The 18044-nt window shown below is 34.9% G+C and overlaps 1 protein-coding gene across 1 annotated transcript; it reads left to right on the top strand.

The window, feature by feature from the left end:
* Positions 1–3164: 3164 nt before the first annotated feature.
* LOC100164534 (BTB/POZ domain-containing protein KCTD8) lies at positions 3165–15213 on the top strand. Its single transcript, XM_001951812.5, has 2 exons — positions 3165–4082; positions 14843–15213. Exons 1-2 carry the CDS (start codon positions 3589–3591, stop codon positions 15030–15032), a joined length of 684 nt encoding a protein of 227 aa, XP_001951847.1. The 5' UTR covers positions 3165–3588; the 3' UTR covers positions 15033–15213.
* Positions 15214–18044: the final 2831 nt, after the last annotated feature.

Below are 18044 nucleotides of genomic sequence, written 5' to 3'. Positions count from 1 at the left end.
GGTAATTATTATAATATTAGACTATGTTTACAAAAATAATAATAATAAAATGTTTATAGATTAATATATTACTAAGTAATAACATACATTTTATTATTGTATGTTTTACGGTGCTGCGGGTTGATCTCTTAGGACTTCAGCAGTTATACACGGAATGGAAATGGAATGCAAAAGTCCGGTCAGCTACTCACTATAAAAATGTCAAAAATCTGATTAAAACTAATATTTAAAAATTTTGATTTTAGATTAAAACATTTGTACGAAGCAAAATATTTTATAGAATTTGAAAATATGAATTTTAACCAGATCCGTGACTTTTTTTTCTTGCGATTGACTGACTCGACGAATACATTTCTTACTGTATAATATTATTAAAACATGAAAGTCATATCATATTATAATATTCCATACTAATATAGTAATACATATTATATATTATTACGTCGTATTGTATATTGTACAAATAATACGAACAAATCGATTTCAACGTTTGTCAAAATAATTTCGTTATTTTTTTTATAGTTTTCGGAAAACCCGCGAGGGGTGAAGGGGAGCTTAATACGGGGATCGCATTCTTTTATCTCAAACCTGCTGGCAATATTTCAACAAATATACAAGGCATTTTCGGATTTGCAGTTTCCCTCGAACTCTGTGAAGACGAACGGAAACTGAAAATATGTAAAACGGCGTCGTGCTCTAAAACGTTAGAAACAATTTTGAAAAACCGCATAGACGTGTCCTGACTAATTATTTTCCGAGACGTCGCTTCTGCAGGGCCACAGGATCACATCCCACTGCACATAATATTATTCTGACACATCGGCAGAACGACCGCGGGGAAGAGGAGTTATATAGTTCCTGTGAAAGAAACGCGTCTTTGAAGGGGCGGAGTGGATATAAACAACGCAATTACATTTCGAATGACTGAAGCTCACAACTTACAATATTAAATTTTACCGTAGGTACACGACTCACGTCTGCGGATTTGAGGAAACATGTAATGAGAGAAGACACCGCCGGAAACGCGCACCCCAATATTCGTATATTTTATTTATGCCGCAGCTATATATGGGTAATACAAATACATGAACAATATATATATATATATATACATACTACATAGGCAAAGGTGAGTAATAGCTAATAACTAATAAGTATAATATAAATATATAACTTTAGGTGTACATGTGTATAATGTGCGTGATGTAGCTTAAGCCTACGGTGAAGAGGTAGTTTAGTATTAAAAATTCAACGGTTTTCATCGTATCTCGTCACGAGACACACACAGTACACGTCGGGTATAGAATTAAATGACTATAATATGTCATCGTCGAGATCAGAAATCGGTCCTTATACAACTGGATTTTATGGCAATATAATAACGATGTGCCGTGTACGGGTTTCACCACAATAATTATTATTATTCGTCTTGTTAAATAGTAAACTCCAGCCATATGCCACACAGCGGCGGACTCGCTATAATATAATGTGTGCTGTGATGAGATGCATATAACATTATATAATCCACAGCTCCACACTGTATTGACTTTATTGAACATTTTCTTACCATCTATTGGGTAGGTAGAAGAGTTATATCTTCCTTGCTGCGAGCACCGAATACTTACGCCACCTCAGAACTGTATTATATATTTATATAGGCTGTGTTGAAGAATATTATATTGTACAGTCTCTTCTCTTTTGTTTTTATTTTATCGCTCTTTATATTTTAGACTATATTTTACATAGCCGCAACATAATGCAATAAGTAAATTAGTTAATAATATATAGATATATACTTCACGTGACTATAGGATCAATAAATCAATTATCCTGAGATGGAAGTTTCAAAATTTCAGAGATAATAATATGTATATATAGGTACCTATTATACCGACATATTATAATTTAATTTATAAGTAAGCCTCTGGACTATTAGTTATATATAGGTAGCTAATTATTCAATCTTAGTTAATTTCTGTTACAAAGTGATTAAACATAATACAATTATAACATCAAAGTACGTTAGATATATAAGGCGTACTACTCTGTTCAAATACGATAATACAATGAACTCTAATGATGTTATGTACTTATGTTAATTAACAATGTATATACCGGTATAATATTATAGAATATAGATCGTTGGGGGTATTGTTTAGGTATGCAATACCTGAAGCGGTATGAAGTTAGTTGATTAACGAAAATTACGCTTAAGATAGGAAAGAATATACATTTTGATACCTAAGGTTATGTTTTGTTTTTAGAATTATCGGTCACTGCTATACGCATATGTGATATTGTCGGAGTTGGAAGCAACAGAGCCACGGTGAGTTGTCCGGTACCAGTTGGGGGGGGGGGAGGATGAGTGAGTCGAAAAGGGACGACGTGTTTTTATTATATAGGACTACGGTGGTTTGGTATATTTTGTATGATAATAAAAGGGGACTTGAGGTAACGTCGGATAGTCAGCTCCGGTCACATACTATTATAATCTGGCCACACTCGGGCGGCGTGACATACCAGTCCCGACCACGGTATACAATAATAATAATAATAATATTATATAAAATTATATATTATGCTCTGGAACTCTGTACGGGACTACGTCGACCCTGCAGCATGTCGTCTGGGGACACGACCATGACGACTGACAGCTATAGTAATAATAATAATGACGATGACTAGGAGAATGTTAAAATATGTCTGTTTTCCTCTTTCAGAACTTCAGTGATGGCGGCGTATGGCCCATATATCGTATACCGCGCCTAACCGCGTTATTAATATTATCATACCGCATGGTATGGAGAGGTGCAGGCGGTCTAGCATCTCGCGGTGATTGTTTTTAATTAAATCGAAATATGTCGCACGCGACGGCTGCGTCGGACGCGTGTGTTGGCGGATGGTCGGGCGGCGGGGATGGGTGAAGATGGGTTGCTCGCGCGATTACGTCGGTCGACCGTGGCGGCGGCGGCAACGGCTACGGATGCGACGCGCGCGACCGTGGCGCAAGCGTCGTGATCGCGGGGCGGCGACGGGATGGCATGTGATGGGGCGGCGGCGGCGGTGGCGGTGTATATTGATTACGCGCGACGAGCGCGGCCACCCGCGCGCGCCTCCGAGCGAGTCGGCGAGGAGAGCGAGGCGGTTAGACTTATACCACCGCGGCGCGAGAGTGAGACGGCGGCGGCGGCGGCGTGCGCTTTGCGTTCTGGTCAGTCAGCGTATACCACCGGTGGTAGCGGCGGCTTCGGCGGCGGCGGTTACAGTCGGTGTGTCGTCGTCGTGAACGTGCGTATATATTATAATATTATCATTATAATATCGTCGCCGTGTCGTATACCTATTGTGTTTACATGACAATATAATAATATTTATACGACGTGCCACTATACCATAAGCACTGCGCCACCGCGACAGTCTTCGTCATCACTGCACGCGATCACAGTATCACGTCATCGCTGTATTATTAATAATATTTGCGTGGTGCGTATTGGTGAACGCGCGTGTCTCGAAAGCAGAGTAGAGACTCGTGTCTGCGACTAAAAAGTCGTCTTCGTCGTCCCCGAAAACTACAAATCTCGCACGGCGATGGACCAGGTGGTTGACCTGAACGTCGGCGGCGTGTTCTACACGACGGCCGCGTCCACGCTGGTGCAGGCACAACCGTCGCTGCTGGCCGACCGGTTCAGCGGCCGGCTAGACCCGCTGCCCAAGGACAGCAAGGGCCGGTACTTCATCGACCGGGACGGCGTGCTGTTCCGGTACGTGTTGGACTTCCTGCGGGACGGCAAGCTGTCGCTGCCCGAGAGCTTCCGGGAGAAGGAGCGGCTCCGGCTGGAGGCGGCCTACTACCGGCTGGACGGCCTTACCGAGCGGCTCCGCGAACAGAGGCCCGGCTACATCACGGTCGGCTACCGTGGCACGTTCGCCTTCGGCCGGGACGGGCTGTCCGACGTCAACTTCCGCAAGATTCCCCGGATATTGATATGTGGCCGCGTGGCCTTGTGCCGCGACGTGTTTGGCGACTCGCTCAACGAGAGCAGGGACCCGGACCACGGCGACACGGATCGGTACACGGCCAGGTGGGTGTTTATCATAATATTTTGATCACCGTTGAGACGATAATATACCTACTTTATTATGCGATATATTTTTTTTCATAACGCATCACCTTTTATCATTTATCACCGTCATCATCATCATCGTCGCGATTATCATCACCGCCGTGATTATCATCATTATTCGCGCACGAATACTTCTATATATATATTATAATATTGTTAATCGTTACCCCAGCATCACCGCTGAGAAAATTAATTTCGTTGGTTGTTGTAATTTAAGTAGATAATAATATTATATCATGTAACGCCGTCCTGTTTTTGTGCAAACATTACTATGTGGTGTTCGGGTATAACCGACTTTATTACCATGACTGCAACATAATCCGACGCGGACCGTTACCTGTCTCGAGGTATCGTGTTCGCGTTGTGGTTATGTGAATACAAGGGAACGCCGCCGCACCCTAACATTACCAGTAACCGCGGTCGGGTTTATGTGTGAGTAGGTATACCACCCGTTTAGTCTACAGTTTCGACGTGTGTGTGTGTGTGTGTGTATGTGTGTTTATACCAATACATTATATATATAAGTAGCCGCTGGTAACCGCACGTTGTGATTTCGAGTATACCTGGGTACCATAATATATAATAATACGTATAAGGTACGACGTCGGGCATAATACCTGTTGTAGGCTGTTAAATTATAATATTATTATTATAATTGACCGCCCATAACTTATATAAGAGTGGGGTTTTTGTGCGAGAACGCGTGCGAAATGAATATTTTAATAGTTCCAAAGCAACACGTGTTTGACATGTCTCGTTCAGCGATTCGTGTAATACTAATAATTATATATATGGATAAATAAAAACGGTCGAAAAAGCTCTATTTTGTTTTGTTTTTTTTTTGTTTAAGGACTATAGTGGATAAACATTGACTATGAAAAAAAGAACTTTTTCATAAAACTTGCTGGGTGTATTATTTTTTTTTCGTTATTATTTTGTTAATGTGTTATTTATTTTACGCTCCGTTAAAATTTGCTTTTTCCACACTTATATATTATATAGGTGTAGCGTATATAGTCCTATAATAATAACGACGGTGTAAAATCGATTTTTGTAAACGACAATTTATTAATATTGGTACCTATATTTTATACGCAATGAACATCATAAACTCCTCTTCCGTGAACGAAACGACAATACCGTTTAATTAAGAATTTTTTGTAAAACAGAAGCAAAAAACAAACGAACAGAACTACATAATATAATACAACTATAACGGCCGCGGGCTACCAATGAAATTACCTGAAATGTAATTTTGTAAACAGCGAAAAATGATGGACAATATTAAATCTGTCAAATGACTACATTATTTAACATTGATTAAAGTCGCTGTTGAATGTTATTTAAAAATAATACGATAAAAACGAATTAAAAACATAAAAAACTCGATTAAACAATATATAATAGTACAATACATAATATGAAACAGTGGAACTCCTCGTTTATTAAATTTAAATTGCGGTACGAACAATTCCATTAGGACGAACATTTTTAGTAAGATATAAATATTCCAAACTATATAATTATTGGTACATTCGTGTCATTACAGCAGTTAAACACAATGTTGAAATCGACGGTAAAGTCATTACGAACTAATGCGTAAGTGAAATATAAAATATAATTGCGTAGTTTTCAATACAGACACGTAGTAGGTAACAACCTATTGTATTGTTTTGTATTAACACCTATAGGGACTTGCGACTAAATAAATATTAAAAAATATAACAATACTTCTATCAATATAATATGTTATAAGTATTGAGAAATTGTATTTAAAAGAAAAGAATTTTTATACCTAGGTACATAATATCACGAAAAAGCACTTTTTAATTTTTACACTATTAATTAAACGAGAGCAGTGTAATTATAACCATTAAAAAAATATAATTTATATACATAGAGGTACAAGTAAAAATATCTAGTAGGCATTTTAGTTACTATAATTTCTTCATTTGTAACTCTGTAAAATACAGTTTTTCGATTAATAAATGTAAGAAATCAGTATGAATTATAGTGATATGAGAAGTAGATACGCATTAATATAAATCTCTTCGTAATAAATATTTAAAAGGACACAACATTTTTTTATTATTGTTGTATAATATTATCTTCGGGTGCGTATTTGATATTACAATTATTTAATTAACATATATTTCGATTTTAAAAAACCATGGTTGGGAATTGATTTATGTAAAATTCTAAAATCCTGAAATTTAGTTTTTTGGTAAGATTACTGTATAATTTGACGATTGTTGTCCGCGGGTTGTACTAGTTAGGTTATTAGTTAAGCTATTTATAGTATTTCAATTATTGTTACACACACATGGCGTATAAATCACATAAAAAAACAACGGAAAATTATTTGGCCGTAACCATTTTTCTAATATACATTTCGTATACCAAATTATTATTACACGTACCTATTGGCTTTTGATCACATGAAAATATCGTATGGACGCGAATCTCGTGTAAAGTTTCCGAACAAGTCTTTAAAGTAAATATTAGATTTAAAAGAAAACGGATATTATTGTGTTAATACGTCAAAGAAACTTTTGTTAAATTTAACACAATAGGCCGCGGTCATTATTCTCAACTATAATATATAGTGTACATCTTACACGAAACAGAATATAATATATGTTGGTATGTGTGTAAGTACGAACAACAAAAACACCGAAATAACATCATTTAAGGGGGTTTGATAAAATACCTTTTAGAGAGTAATATACAAAATTATACTTATGGTGTGTAGTTTCTTTTTCACCAAAATATGTACATAATAATTATATATAATCATTTTCCTCGAGAGTCGATGATGTAAATATATTATATGGTATATATAACATGTCAAACGTGTACTCTACGCAATGGTAAATTATATTCTGTATATTAAGTTACCATCGTTAATGCCTTCGTTCTATTATATTTACCGCGTTAATTGAAATTGTGTAATCGAATAATATAATATATAGTTTTAAAAATTTCGTATTTTTGGAAAAAAGCAACTGATTACGAAAACGTTTTCAATTTTGACACGAAATCGGTCGTTTGAGTATGTTTCGTCTCTCGTGAAAATATTAAGTACCTACCCAGCTGCCTATGGTCGTACTGTGCCACTAAAATTATGCACGCCGAAAATGCAAATTCAAATACGCGTGTAAATACCGTACTAACTACAAAGCCAATATTCTTGATGACTTATTCGACTGAATACATCGAGGTATAGCTATAATATTCGTAAACGCTGACGCAAATGACCTAATTTTTCAGGGGGGTGGTGGGTCCCAACGATTGAAAACAACGCGCGAGACATACCCCAGTTATCGATATATTATGCAAACACAAATTATTGTTTACATCGATATAGGTTCTAGGTACATAGGTATTATAATTTACATTCGATATTTATTTTATATAATATATTAAGCGCAAATATAGTGAACACCTATGTACAGGTGACAGACACACATTCGTGGCAAAACATTACACGGTCGGGTAGTAATAATATTATCCTCTTGCCGCCTTTTACGCGGAAAACCCAACCATTCTCGTCGTCTGTGTCATAATGTGGACCCATCAGAAATACAATACAACAAAAATAAAATTTTAATTAATTTTTATTGGCGTCAATTTTAAAACCGTGGAAAAATTGTATTTACTTGGAATGGGTATTTGATTTTGTGGGACTTGGCATAGTTTTGGGTGGCCAAGTCACCCAAAGCTCACGCGTACATCCATGTCGTTACCGTACGCGGTTAACGGTTAGTTATTATAACTTTAAGATAACTTCTTGTGGGATGTGGTGACGTATAATTCACTTGATAAAATCCACACATTTTTACGATAACTGTATACGACCATTTTTTTCAACAACTGCGACCCCCATATATTATAATAATTTTTGACGATCTCATGTATTATTTACTTCTATTATATTTTTATTTGCAAACGTTAATTTGCATTTGTATTTTTCCCCATCGCGTGCAAGAAAGGTTAAAACCTGATACGCGTTTTATGTTAAACGTATATTATATGAAAATATATATACATATTTTATTTTTTGTTTTAATGAAAACCCTTTCGAGTTTCACGCTTTAAAGGAGAATATTTTTTTTTCTGAATGCGTTTTTTTTTTTAATTCCTACGAAACCGGCGTAGGTATATTTATTCGGCTATAATCTGCAGTACCTATGTGTTTGCAGTATATATTATAATATAACGACGTTATTGTTAGAATAACGGCGTGGAGAAGTCGCTGTGGGCATCTTTTTGAGTTAAATTTCTATCGAAACGTATAGACAAACGAACACCCACCGGCCACCACTCATGGCAGGAAAATAATATATTATAGTCTCTGTCGTTAATATATAGCACATCACATCATAACCGCATCAGAATCGCATTTTCGCATATTTTTATGGGTACCACGTTATAATAATAATATATTGTTGTTATGGTGTAGGTACAGTAATTTTGCGGAGTTACGGCCATATTTTTATCCTCGCCGCCCCCAACCCCCTGCCCTGCCCTGCACCAATCTTCACCGCTAATATCGAGTGGCCTAAGAGCTTTAAAGGTATTCCGGTCTGGCTTCGCGCTGTTTAAGATTCGGTTCCGGTCACGAGCCATTTGCCGACCGAAGTCTCGTCGCGGATGATAAATGCTATAAAATAGGTACTTGATTTCGAAAACTTACGTCCCTGCACATGACCGTATTATTTACATAATATTATTGTGAACAGTAAAAATGTTATTATAACAGTTATTATTATTGTATTAGTAATAACAGTACACAACACGCGCCTGCACTTTGATTTTTATTGCTTTACGCGCACCGAACGTATAATATAGTATGGTTCGTTCGACCTTAAATAATATTATTATAATGCTGTAGTTTAATATAATATGAAAACTATCGTTTACGCGCATACTTCGTATAATGAGAACTGAGAAACACACGGAAGTTTGTAGATTTCCCCATTAAATTTGGAGGCTATTGGACGATACGACGTATCTGTATATTATTTCATTTGAAAGATCCATTTTATTTTTTTTTTTATAAAGGGAGATGTTCTTAGCGTACCACCTATGAGCTTTCCACGTACCACAGATTGAAAAGCGTTGCATTAAGTAAATTTGTTATTTTAAGCTGTGAGTTAACCATTACCTAGGAGTCGTATATGGGACACCCGTATGCTTGTAATGGGTAGTATTTTATCGGAAGTTTTTTGTTGGGCTAGCGAAAACATTTAGACAAGGAGCCAATATTTGATGTGGGTGGGGGGGGGAGCACTTTTACATATAGGCACAGTAGCGTGTATTCAAATATATATTACATATATGATATGTTAACTTTGTAAACCTCGTTCTCCGAGAACTTCTTCTAGTTAGATATACCACGATCACACACACTCACACACACACACACATATAATACGGACGCGTATACGTCCTCTACGAGAACGGACCGTTTATAACTTCTTCACAACACGTCATATAATATATAATAACGCAGTGCAAGTATTCCGGACTTAAATATACATGTTGCGAACACGCTTTGTGACGTATACATGTAATATATATGACGGGGGTTTGACGCCATAAATTCTTGTACTCCAACCCCTCTGTCGTCGAACCCTGCGACCGTCGTATCCACCACGCATCCCCTAAATCCGAAATAGAATTCCGTTCTTCTCTGCCTGGTGCTTATACACGACGACGAAGGCGTAAAATAATTACGATATTACACGGAGTTATTTGTAATATATTTTACTCCTCCCGACACATTCCGAACGAGTATAATATACAATGATTCGGGCAGTTTTTTAAATCTATAATTGCTTATTATTATTATTGCACATGTCTGCGTGTCTTACGTACAATATATAATAGGTATATTGTAGATACTGTTTTTGGTCATCAATCCATTTTATCGTCCATAGAATATAATTTAAAAGTAAATGAAAATGTCTTCAATGCGCATTTACGCCCACGTACTTTTCGAAACGTTTATGTTCGAATTCACCTATTAATAACCTGCCTCAGCGCCCAAATAGGGGAGCAGTGACGTTAAACACGTGTTCTAATAACCGGAAGTACAGGAAACATAAATATATATATTATATACTTAAACAGACTACAGAAAATGTATTATATAATATAAATATATCTCTACCTAACACCCGTAGCAATTTTTCGTATTTCACTTTAAAAAAACATATATATTATTATGTGTAATATGAGAAAGTATCTACTTTTAATATTAATTTAATCAGTTAAATTATACCATACTTGGTCTTGGTCTACTTGGCCGTATAATAGGTACGCAATATACCTAAGCCTCCCGAAACCACAAATTGATTATCATATTATACAATATGATGTATTCTTTTGTAGTATAATACAACCCAAACGAATAAGCCAATACCTATATTATAATATACATTTGAATTAAATTATCAGAAATTAATTTCCCATGTGCATATAGCATAATAACTACTCGTACTTAGGTTATATTATATTATATGGATTAAATATTTCAATATTATATTTTGTACGTACGTAAGTACGTCTAAATCGATTAAATTCGTGGATTTACTAGACCGAAGTACCAATAACCAATGAAATGCAAAATTATTATTTCTCGTCAATATAGAAGCAACTGTATTGTCGAAGCCAAATCAATAATATATAGCGACGCGTAGCGTTAAACTATGATTGCATTTTCGTATATAATATATTATGCACGATAATAGGTAGTTGAAAATAAATGAAAATAAAAACGTATTTATGGGTATAGACAGCTCGCCATTCCTATTGGTGGATTATTAAATCAAATTAAGGTTAATGGTTAGGTACTGAAAAAAATTCGAATTCATCAAATTTAGAGTAAATTGAATCAAATCTACATAAACCAATTCGAGAAAATATGCATAATTAGTTTTCCCAATTGTTTTCACTACTGCTTTGTTGTATAATATTATTCTGTTCGAAAATGTACGACGAAATTATCTAGAAAACGAATGGCAATTGTTATTTAAAAAAAGTTTGTTTTCGTCCGAATGTTTTGTTTCGCCATTATTCTGTTATTTTTGACTCTGTAAAAGCTCCCTTTGCGGATACGCGCGTCCTTAATGAGCCTAAAAATGTCCGTAAAGTGTTCCCTTTGTTCGCAAATATCCACCATTGTTCTCGTTCGAGCGATTGTCTATCCAAACAACGGGAAAGGGTTGTGTACGCTAATTGTACTATAAGCCTTTACCAGACTGTGTCTTCGGCATCGCTATACCGTTACCGCCAACATCGTTATTGTTACACGCTAAACAGTTTCAGCTCGATAAATTATTATTATTATTATATGGCAGTGCAGTATACCGTGGTTACCTCGAGTTCGATTCCTTTTCCGTGTGGTCTCATGCAATAAGAATATAATATCACAATTATTCGTAGAACGACGACTGCGTGACCATATTATTATGAGGTCCTGTAATACTCACTGTTCGAGCGAGCTCATATATTATCGCTGTGCGACTTTTACCCCGACCGATACATAGTGTACGGTAAATTTAATAAAATCGTTTTAAGGAAAATAAATATGTTTAGCTTAATATTTGCTCGTTCACGGTTATGCTACAATGATGTACGATACATATATGTTGAACCATAAAGTATAATATACTGATTTATAGAATATCGATATCACTGTATACCGGGTTTATTCCAAGTTGTGGGTGACAAAAGTGTTACAGGGGATCGCTGAAGAACCATCATAGTTCCCTCCATTTTGAAGATCCTGCAGCATACAACGATTTCGATGTTTATATCATACGAATAATATCCTTTGGTTTTATAATAAACTTCCACTAATTCTATTCGTCTCTTAATAGCAGCTGCCAGCTGGTGTTTATTAGAGTGTACGCATTTACATAAACGTATATGTTTGAAGCAGATGCCGGTGAGTGACATCAACTTCAGTGCATACGACGTTATCACCATTCGATGCCTAATAAACTATACGTCTATACGTATATAAACTATACGTTGTATTATTATTGTCTTGGTTCAAATCTGTGCAGTCGGTATGTTTTCTCAATAAACTGATTTAAAACGATATCCCAAATACAGTTATTTTAATATTATCTATGATCCAACCATTTCTTTATTGTCCGCATTGGTTACTAGTTTATACCACCAAAATCCGTTCTCGGTTTAGTCTAAAGACCCCATTTAAACCACGCGAGTATGTATCTGTTCTATGGGTGTCTTTCATCTGTCCACCATGTATTATGTTTTTTAAAGCACCCTCCTCCTCACCACTACTATACACAAATACACAATCATAAGTTTTATTAACATTATCACGAGATATATGCAGTCTCATTACCAAGAACTATATCCATAGTTCATGATGCGCATTAGTCATTATACCAATCGATCCTGTGTTGTGTGACGCACTTACGCGATTGGTTGAAAACACACAAGAAAATGTCTTCTACAAATAGAGAAAAAAAAACCCTTAAAACACTCAGCGAAAACGGTCGCGGCTGCCGTTTTTCGCAACGACTGTCCTTTACAACCGTACAAGGAGCGCGTACATGTATTGACCGTCCGGATCGAATATAATTATATTATGTACCTAGGTATATATAAGTGGTAATCTGTCCAATATCGCAGACCTGTAATCTAATGTAACTCGAGTACCTATACTTCGGATAATAGCTGCAGCGGGTTAGAACGTACCGTAATAAATATAATTATCGAGCAGCTATCGCATAGGTACCTATATATATTTGGAATATGTCTCGGCGGTCAGAGACAATAGTAATAATAATAATGTCGGTAATGAGTATTATACTATATGTGTATTTTTATGGCGAGACCATAGATATACACAACAACTAGATAGCCGTCTCCTTCTTGTCATGGAAGTCGGCCGCCATTTACAAAGCAGGCAATGTTTACAAAATAATATTATCATAGCACCTATATAATATGTACAGATAAATATATATGTATATAAATAAAATATGTAAAATAAATGTAAACATTGGCTGCTTTATAGATGGCGGCCGATTTCAACATTGGTCACAACTGTAGTATAAAGACGGCTATCTAGTTGTTGTATATATCTATGGGCGAGACCAACATTTATCTTTTGCCGAAATAAAATATATAATGTATAAAATATGTATAATATACCTTTTACCTAAACATGACGGGATGTAGCTGTCTTTTAAATCTTTCGTGTGCTTACTATGTGCAGTATAGGTACGTGACAGTGTTTCTCTCGAGATCATCAGGAGCGACGATTATTCTCGATATTTTATGCCGTTGTTTGGCTTTACACAAGTTGTTCGGCTATTAAGCTATATTATTATTTTTTTTTTATCTTTATACGACGAACTGTATCGCATTACAAGAGAATTCCGGACACGTAATCGAGAGCACTAATCGCAAGGATAATTTAATTTTATAAGCATATATAATAGCGTACGAGGCGGTTTTTTTAAGCACGAAATATCATAATAGTTACTAGATACACATTTTGTTGCGGTTTTAGCTTCGTAAATTTTATTGAATTTGTTTTGTTCGGCGTGCTAGTAATACTATACATAGATTTTCGCAAACGAAACATTTTTTTTTTATTTTAAATTCCGAGGCAGAATATGTTTTCCTCACTAAAGTCGACATTACGACATGTATACAAACATCGAACAATGAACCTAAAATATGTATTATTATTTACTGTAATTTAAAGTCCAGTTAAATAATAGGAGATTGCAATGGAAATAACATAATATAAGTAGGTAATTTGACTTTTAAAGTATAATATGAATAGATTAATTATTGTTGGTGTTGTTCAAAAACACAAAAAATTGACTGAGAAAACAAATATAAAAGTCACTTTTTTTCTTTACCTGAACAGCATCGACGAGCGCCTGTGGACTCGTATTGGGTGTATGTAGCCTATATGGCGAGTTGTTTATCTTGGTCAAATTTCAATTATTGCAGAAATAAAAGTCGCTCGGGTGTGGAAAGAAATATAAAACAATACATATTGTAGTTGTTCCCAATTATTAAAAATCTACCCGTGTATTATTATCATATGTAGCTGTTCGCACTATAATTAAAATATAATGACTCTCAGTTAATGCATTATAATTAAAATATAGGTACCTATTATGGTGCGTAAATAATATTGAAATTTTGTTTTTGGTCAATAAATCGTCCGGACAAAATGCAATTTGGAAAATGTTTTTTTTTCAACTCGTTGCCATACACAAACGACAATATCAATAATAATATAATATTATTATGATCAATACCTATATTAACCTATATTAGTACCTATAGAATATCAGTACCGGGAGACGGAGTGACCGACCGGACTAAGGCGTCGGTTGCAACGCGCACCGGAGGCGGTTCGAACCCCGGCCACGGGCGGCACTTCTCTTCGGGCAGTCTGCACGGTGTCTGGAGACAGAGGCCGCCATCGCCCATCCGGGTATGGCAGATACCCACGGGTGCCCACTTGAAAATTCTGCCAAACTAAAAACACACGTGTTTAAAACTTACAGTACCCTCCCCCACAGTTAAAAACCACCCAATGGCCCAAGTGGCCGCGGGTTAATTAATGAAAATAATAAAAATAAAATAAAAAATATCAGTACCTATATTAACCATTGACACTAACTGTGCGGTGTAATATTGTTGCGCAGGTTCTTTCTGAAACACACGTCTATCGAACAGGCGTTCGACATGCTCCAAGACCAAGGGTTCTACATGGCCGGAAGTTGTGGATCGGGCACGGCCGGCGGCACGTCCGCCGCCGAACTCAAGCCGGGCGTGGACTCGGAGGAATGCCGCTGGAATCATTACAACGAGTTCGTGTTCGTCAGAGATTCATGAATTTCGACCACCGACGCCGTCACCGAGACGAGACGAGATGACGAGGGTAACGCCCGCCCATCGTCATATCATTCATAATTTATGACATCTCTCAGACCAAACATATTATTATTATTATTATTATCATCATTATTATTATTATTATTATTATAATACTATTTTGTAGATAATATTATTATTATCATTATTATTATTATTCTACTTTCGTTTTCCGTTTACGTTTCTACATTTTTTTTTCATTCCTTTAATTATTATATTATTAATATACGTAACGTTTATATATAATATATACATATATATATTTATATATAAATTATAAAGATAATTAGTGATTATACCATTTATAATATATCATTATTATTTTTAATGTTATTATATTATTAACATATTACTAGGGTCTAGGCGTAGGAATATTACGTTCGAATAATATAATATATATAAATATATATATATATATAATTATCATATAATAATTAATAAACCTAACCCTCTCGCCATGCCCCCCAAAAAAACTTATCATTAAAACACCATAATTTTATAAAATTAAATTTTAAATTTTGGCCTAATTTTATTAATCGTACGTAATACCTTTTGAATAATAATATAACTCGTAATATTACTATTATATTTTAGGACCAATTTGATTATATCCCTATTTTGTGCCGCATAATAAATCGGTTTCGTGGTTATACAATTATTATAATATAATATATATTTGTATTGTTTTTTTTTTCTAGAAAATGGTAGACATTTATATAGATATTATATACATTAAACATATTCCATCGTGTTACGAAATGATATAATATGGTGTTGTAAATTTCATTACATTTATATATTATTATAATATTATAATATAGTTGCTCTAAAATATTATATATTATACACATATAAGGTATACTCGTTATTAAATTATTATCAAATAATTAATATATAATATTATAATAATATACTATATATTATACGTCGATATTAAACCATGCTATGTAAAATTAATATTTAATTTATTATTTATAATAATAATTAAAAAAAAGGATAAAATAAAAAACAAAATTAAAAAAAAAACGTCTTAATAGTTCCGTTACATTCTAAACAAACAATCATCGCATCCGGATCTGTTCTTCGTCAAAGATTTGTGCGCATAAATAATATATCATATAATATTATTATGTCGTACGTGTGTGTACGAAAGATTTTGGTTTGTATTTAATTTTTTTTTTCGTGGTGCCCAAATCCGTCTGCCTCCAATGGCGTAGAAAGAAGTGGACGTGGGGGTCAGTCCCCCCTCCCCCCATTGGCTTTTCATTACCTTAGTAAAAAGTTTTGAGAGGGTGGGGTTTTTTTCAATTTTCCCCTCCCATTTAGCTATGACGTTTTCTTTTTTTGATCCGCCATCTTTCAGAAATCATGTCTACACCACTGTCTTCCTTATAACTAATACGAGTGCGTATATCGTCGATATGATAAACATAATAATATTGTTTTTTACGCATATTGTTACCATAACATTATAATAATATTATATCGTTAAACGCACACGATACACACACTTTAACAAAACGTTAATAACCAACCCTAAGCGGGTAATGGGCATACATAATAATTAAAATATTACAATATCACATAATAATAATATATAACGCGGTAATTATGTATACAGCACGTAAGTATTTACAATATTTTGTGTAAAACCTTCGCACTACCCGTCGGCGTGCGCACATAATAATATGTTCTGAAACAATATTATTAAACCCATTTAATCCTAATCGTAAATCGTTAAAACGAAAACACGGGCCACTGTTGTGTGTTCGTAATTCATATTATTATTATATATAATTTGCAATTTCGAAACGATAATAATTTATATTGTTATATACCGTAACAATTATTACAATTTATATTCAAATATATTATACACATCGATATAATTATATATATAATGACTACGCGAGCGTAGTTTTTTGTTTTCAACGGAATAATCAACAGAGGTTAGCGATAATTGAGTATAACGAAATAAAAAAAACTACTTGGGATGTTATTGTAATAATTAAACCTCGAATTTCAGTTGTTTGTTTGTATAGCGGTTGTTCGAAAAAAGTTATTGCTTCGACCGCAGGACCGGAACAAAAAAAAAACGGAAGTTTTATCCCTTATGTTAATAATATTTTGGTCACGTAAAACCGTCTTGGTATTTTTTTTTCTTTTAATGAAACCACGAGCGCGTAAGTCTACAGATGAGAAGAGGACGCGGCGATGAAATGTCGGAAAAGTTTTTTTTTGTAATCTTAAATTATTATTACATTGAAAGCCCGCTGGAGTATTGTCCCTCACCCCCGTTCAAAACAAAGGGTGGAAAATATTATGATGTCTAGGTTTAAAAAAAAACTCATATTTTGAACAAGTTTCATCTTAATATACGTCGGTGGTGGTGGTGACAGTATAAACGTGATTAGTGATATTACACTTGGGGTGTGTGTGTGCGTGTGTGTGTGTGTGAGTGCTTTATATAAGATGTATTTTATCTTTTTGCATCGTTGCCAATCAAAACGTCCATAAACAGCAGGAAAACCTATAGACGTTTTTTAAACTACTATAATTTCTCGATAACAATATAAAATATCTAATTTAATATTTCATTTCAATGATCATAAATTGTACTATTAATAATAATATTATTGTTAGTATCTGTCGTAATATGTCTAACTGGAGTTGCAGGAAAGTTTACACTCGCTGTGCACGCATAATATCTCCTGCTTTAATAATTTTTATAAATGTCGGCAGCGGCAAATAAAATAGCAGATCGTTAAATATTTTTCTCGAAAATGTCAATTATATACTTCAACCTCCAGAAATTAAAACTTGTTCGAGTTTATTAATATTTATGAGCTGTATATAGGTTAATTCATTAAAAGCAAAATATATCCGACAATATATCCTACATTGTATAGTTGGCGAGTACGTATATGATTCTATTTGCGGCGGCCATTCACGTGGATTGGCATATTATATGAG

This window comes from Acyrthosiphon pisum, chromosome A2, assembly GCF_005508785.2.
Source record: "Acyrthosiphon pisum isolate AL4f chromosome A2, pea_aphid_22Mar2018_4r6ur, whole genome shotgun sequence".
In the NCBI taxonomy this organism is placed as follows: domain Eukaryota; kingdom Metazoa; phylum Arthropoda; class Insecta; order Hemiptera; family Aphididae; genus Acyrthosiphon; species Acyrthosiphon pisum.
Note: the sequence above shows the minus strand (reverse complement) of the source record. Positions and strands in the feature narration are given on the sequence as shown.

What these genes read in the sequence shown, in the direction of transcription:
- LOC100164534 (XM_001951812.5), top strand. Translation starts at nt 3,589, where the DNA reads ATGGACCAGGTGGTTGACCTGAACGTCGGCGGCGTGTTCTACACGACG. An exon ending in ACGGATCGGTACACGGCCAG is followed by an intron (nt 4,083 to 14,842) that starts GTGGGTGTTTAT and finishes ATTGTTGCGCAG; the next exon opens with GTTCTTTCTGAAACACACGT.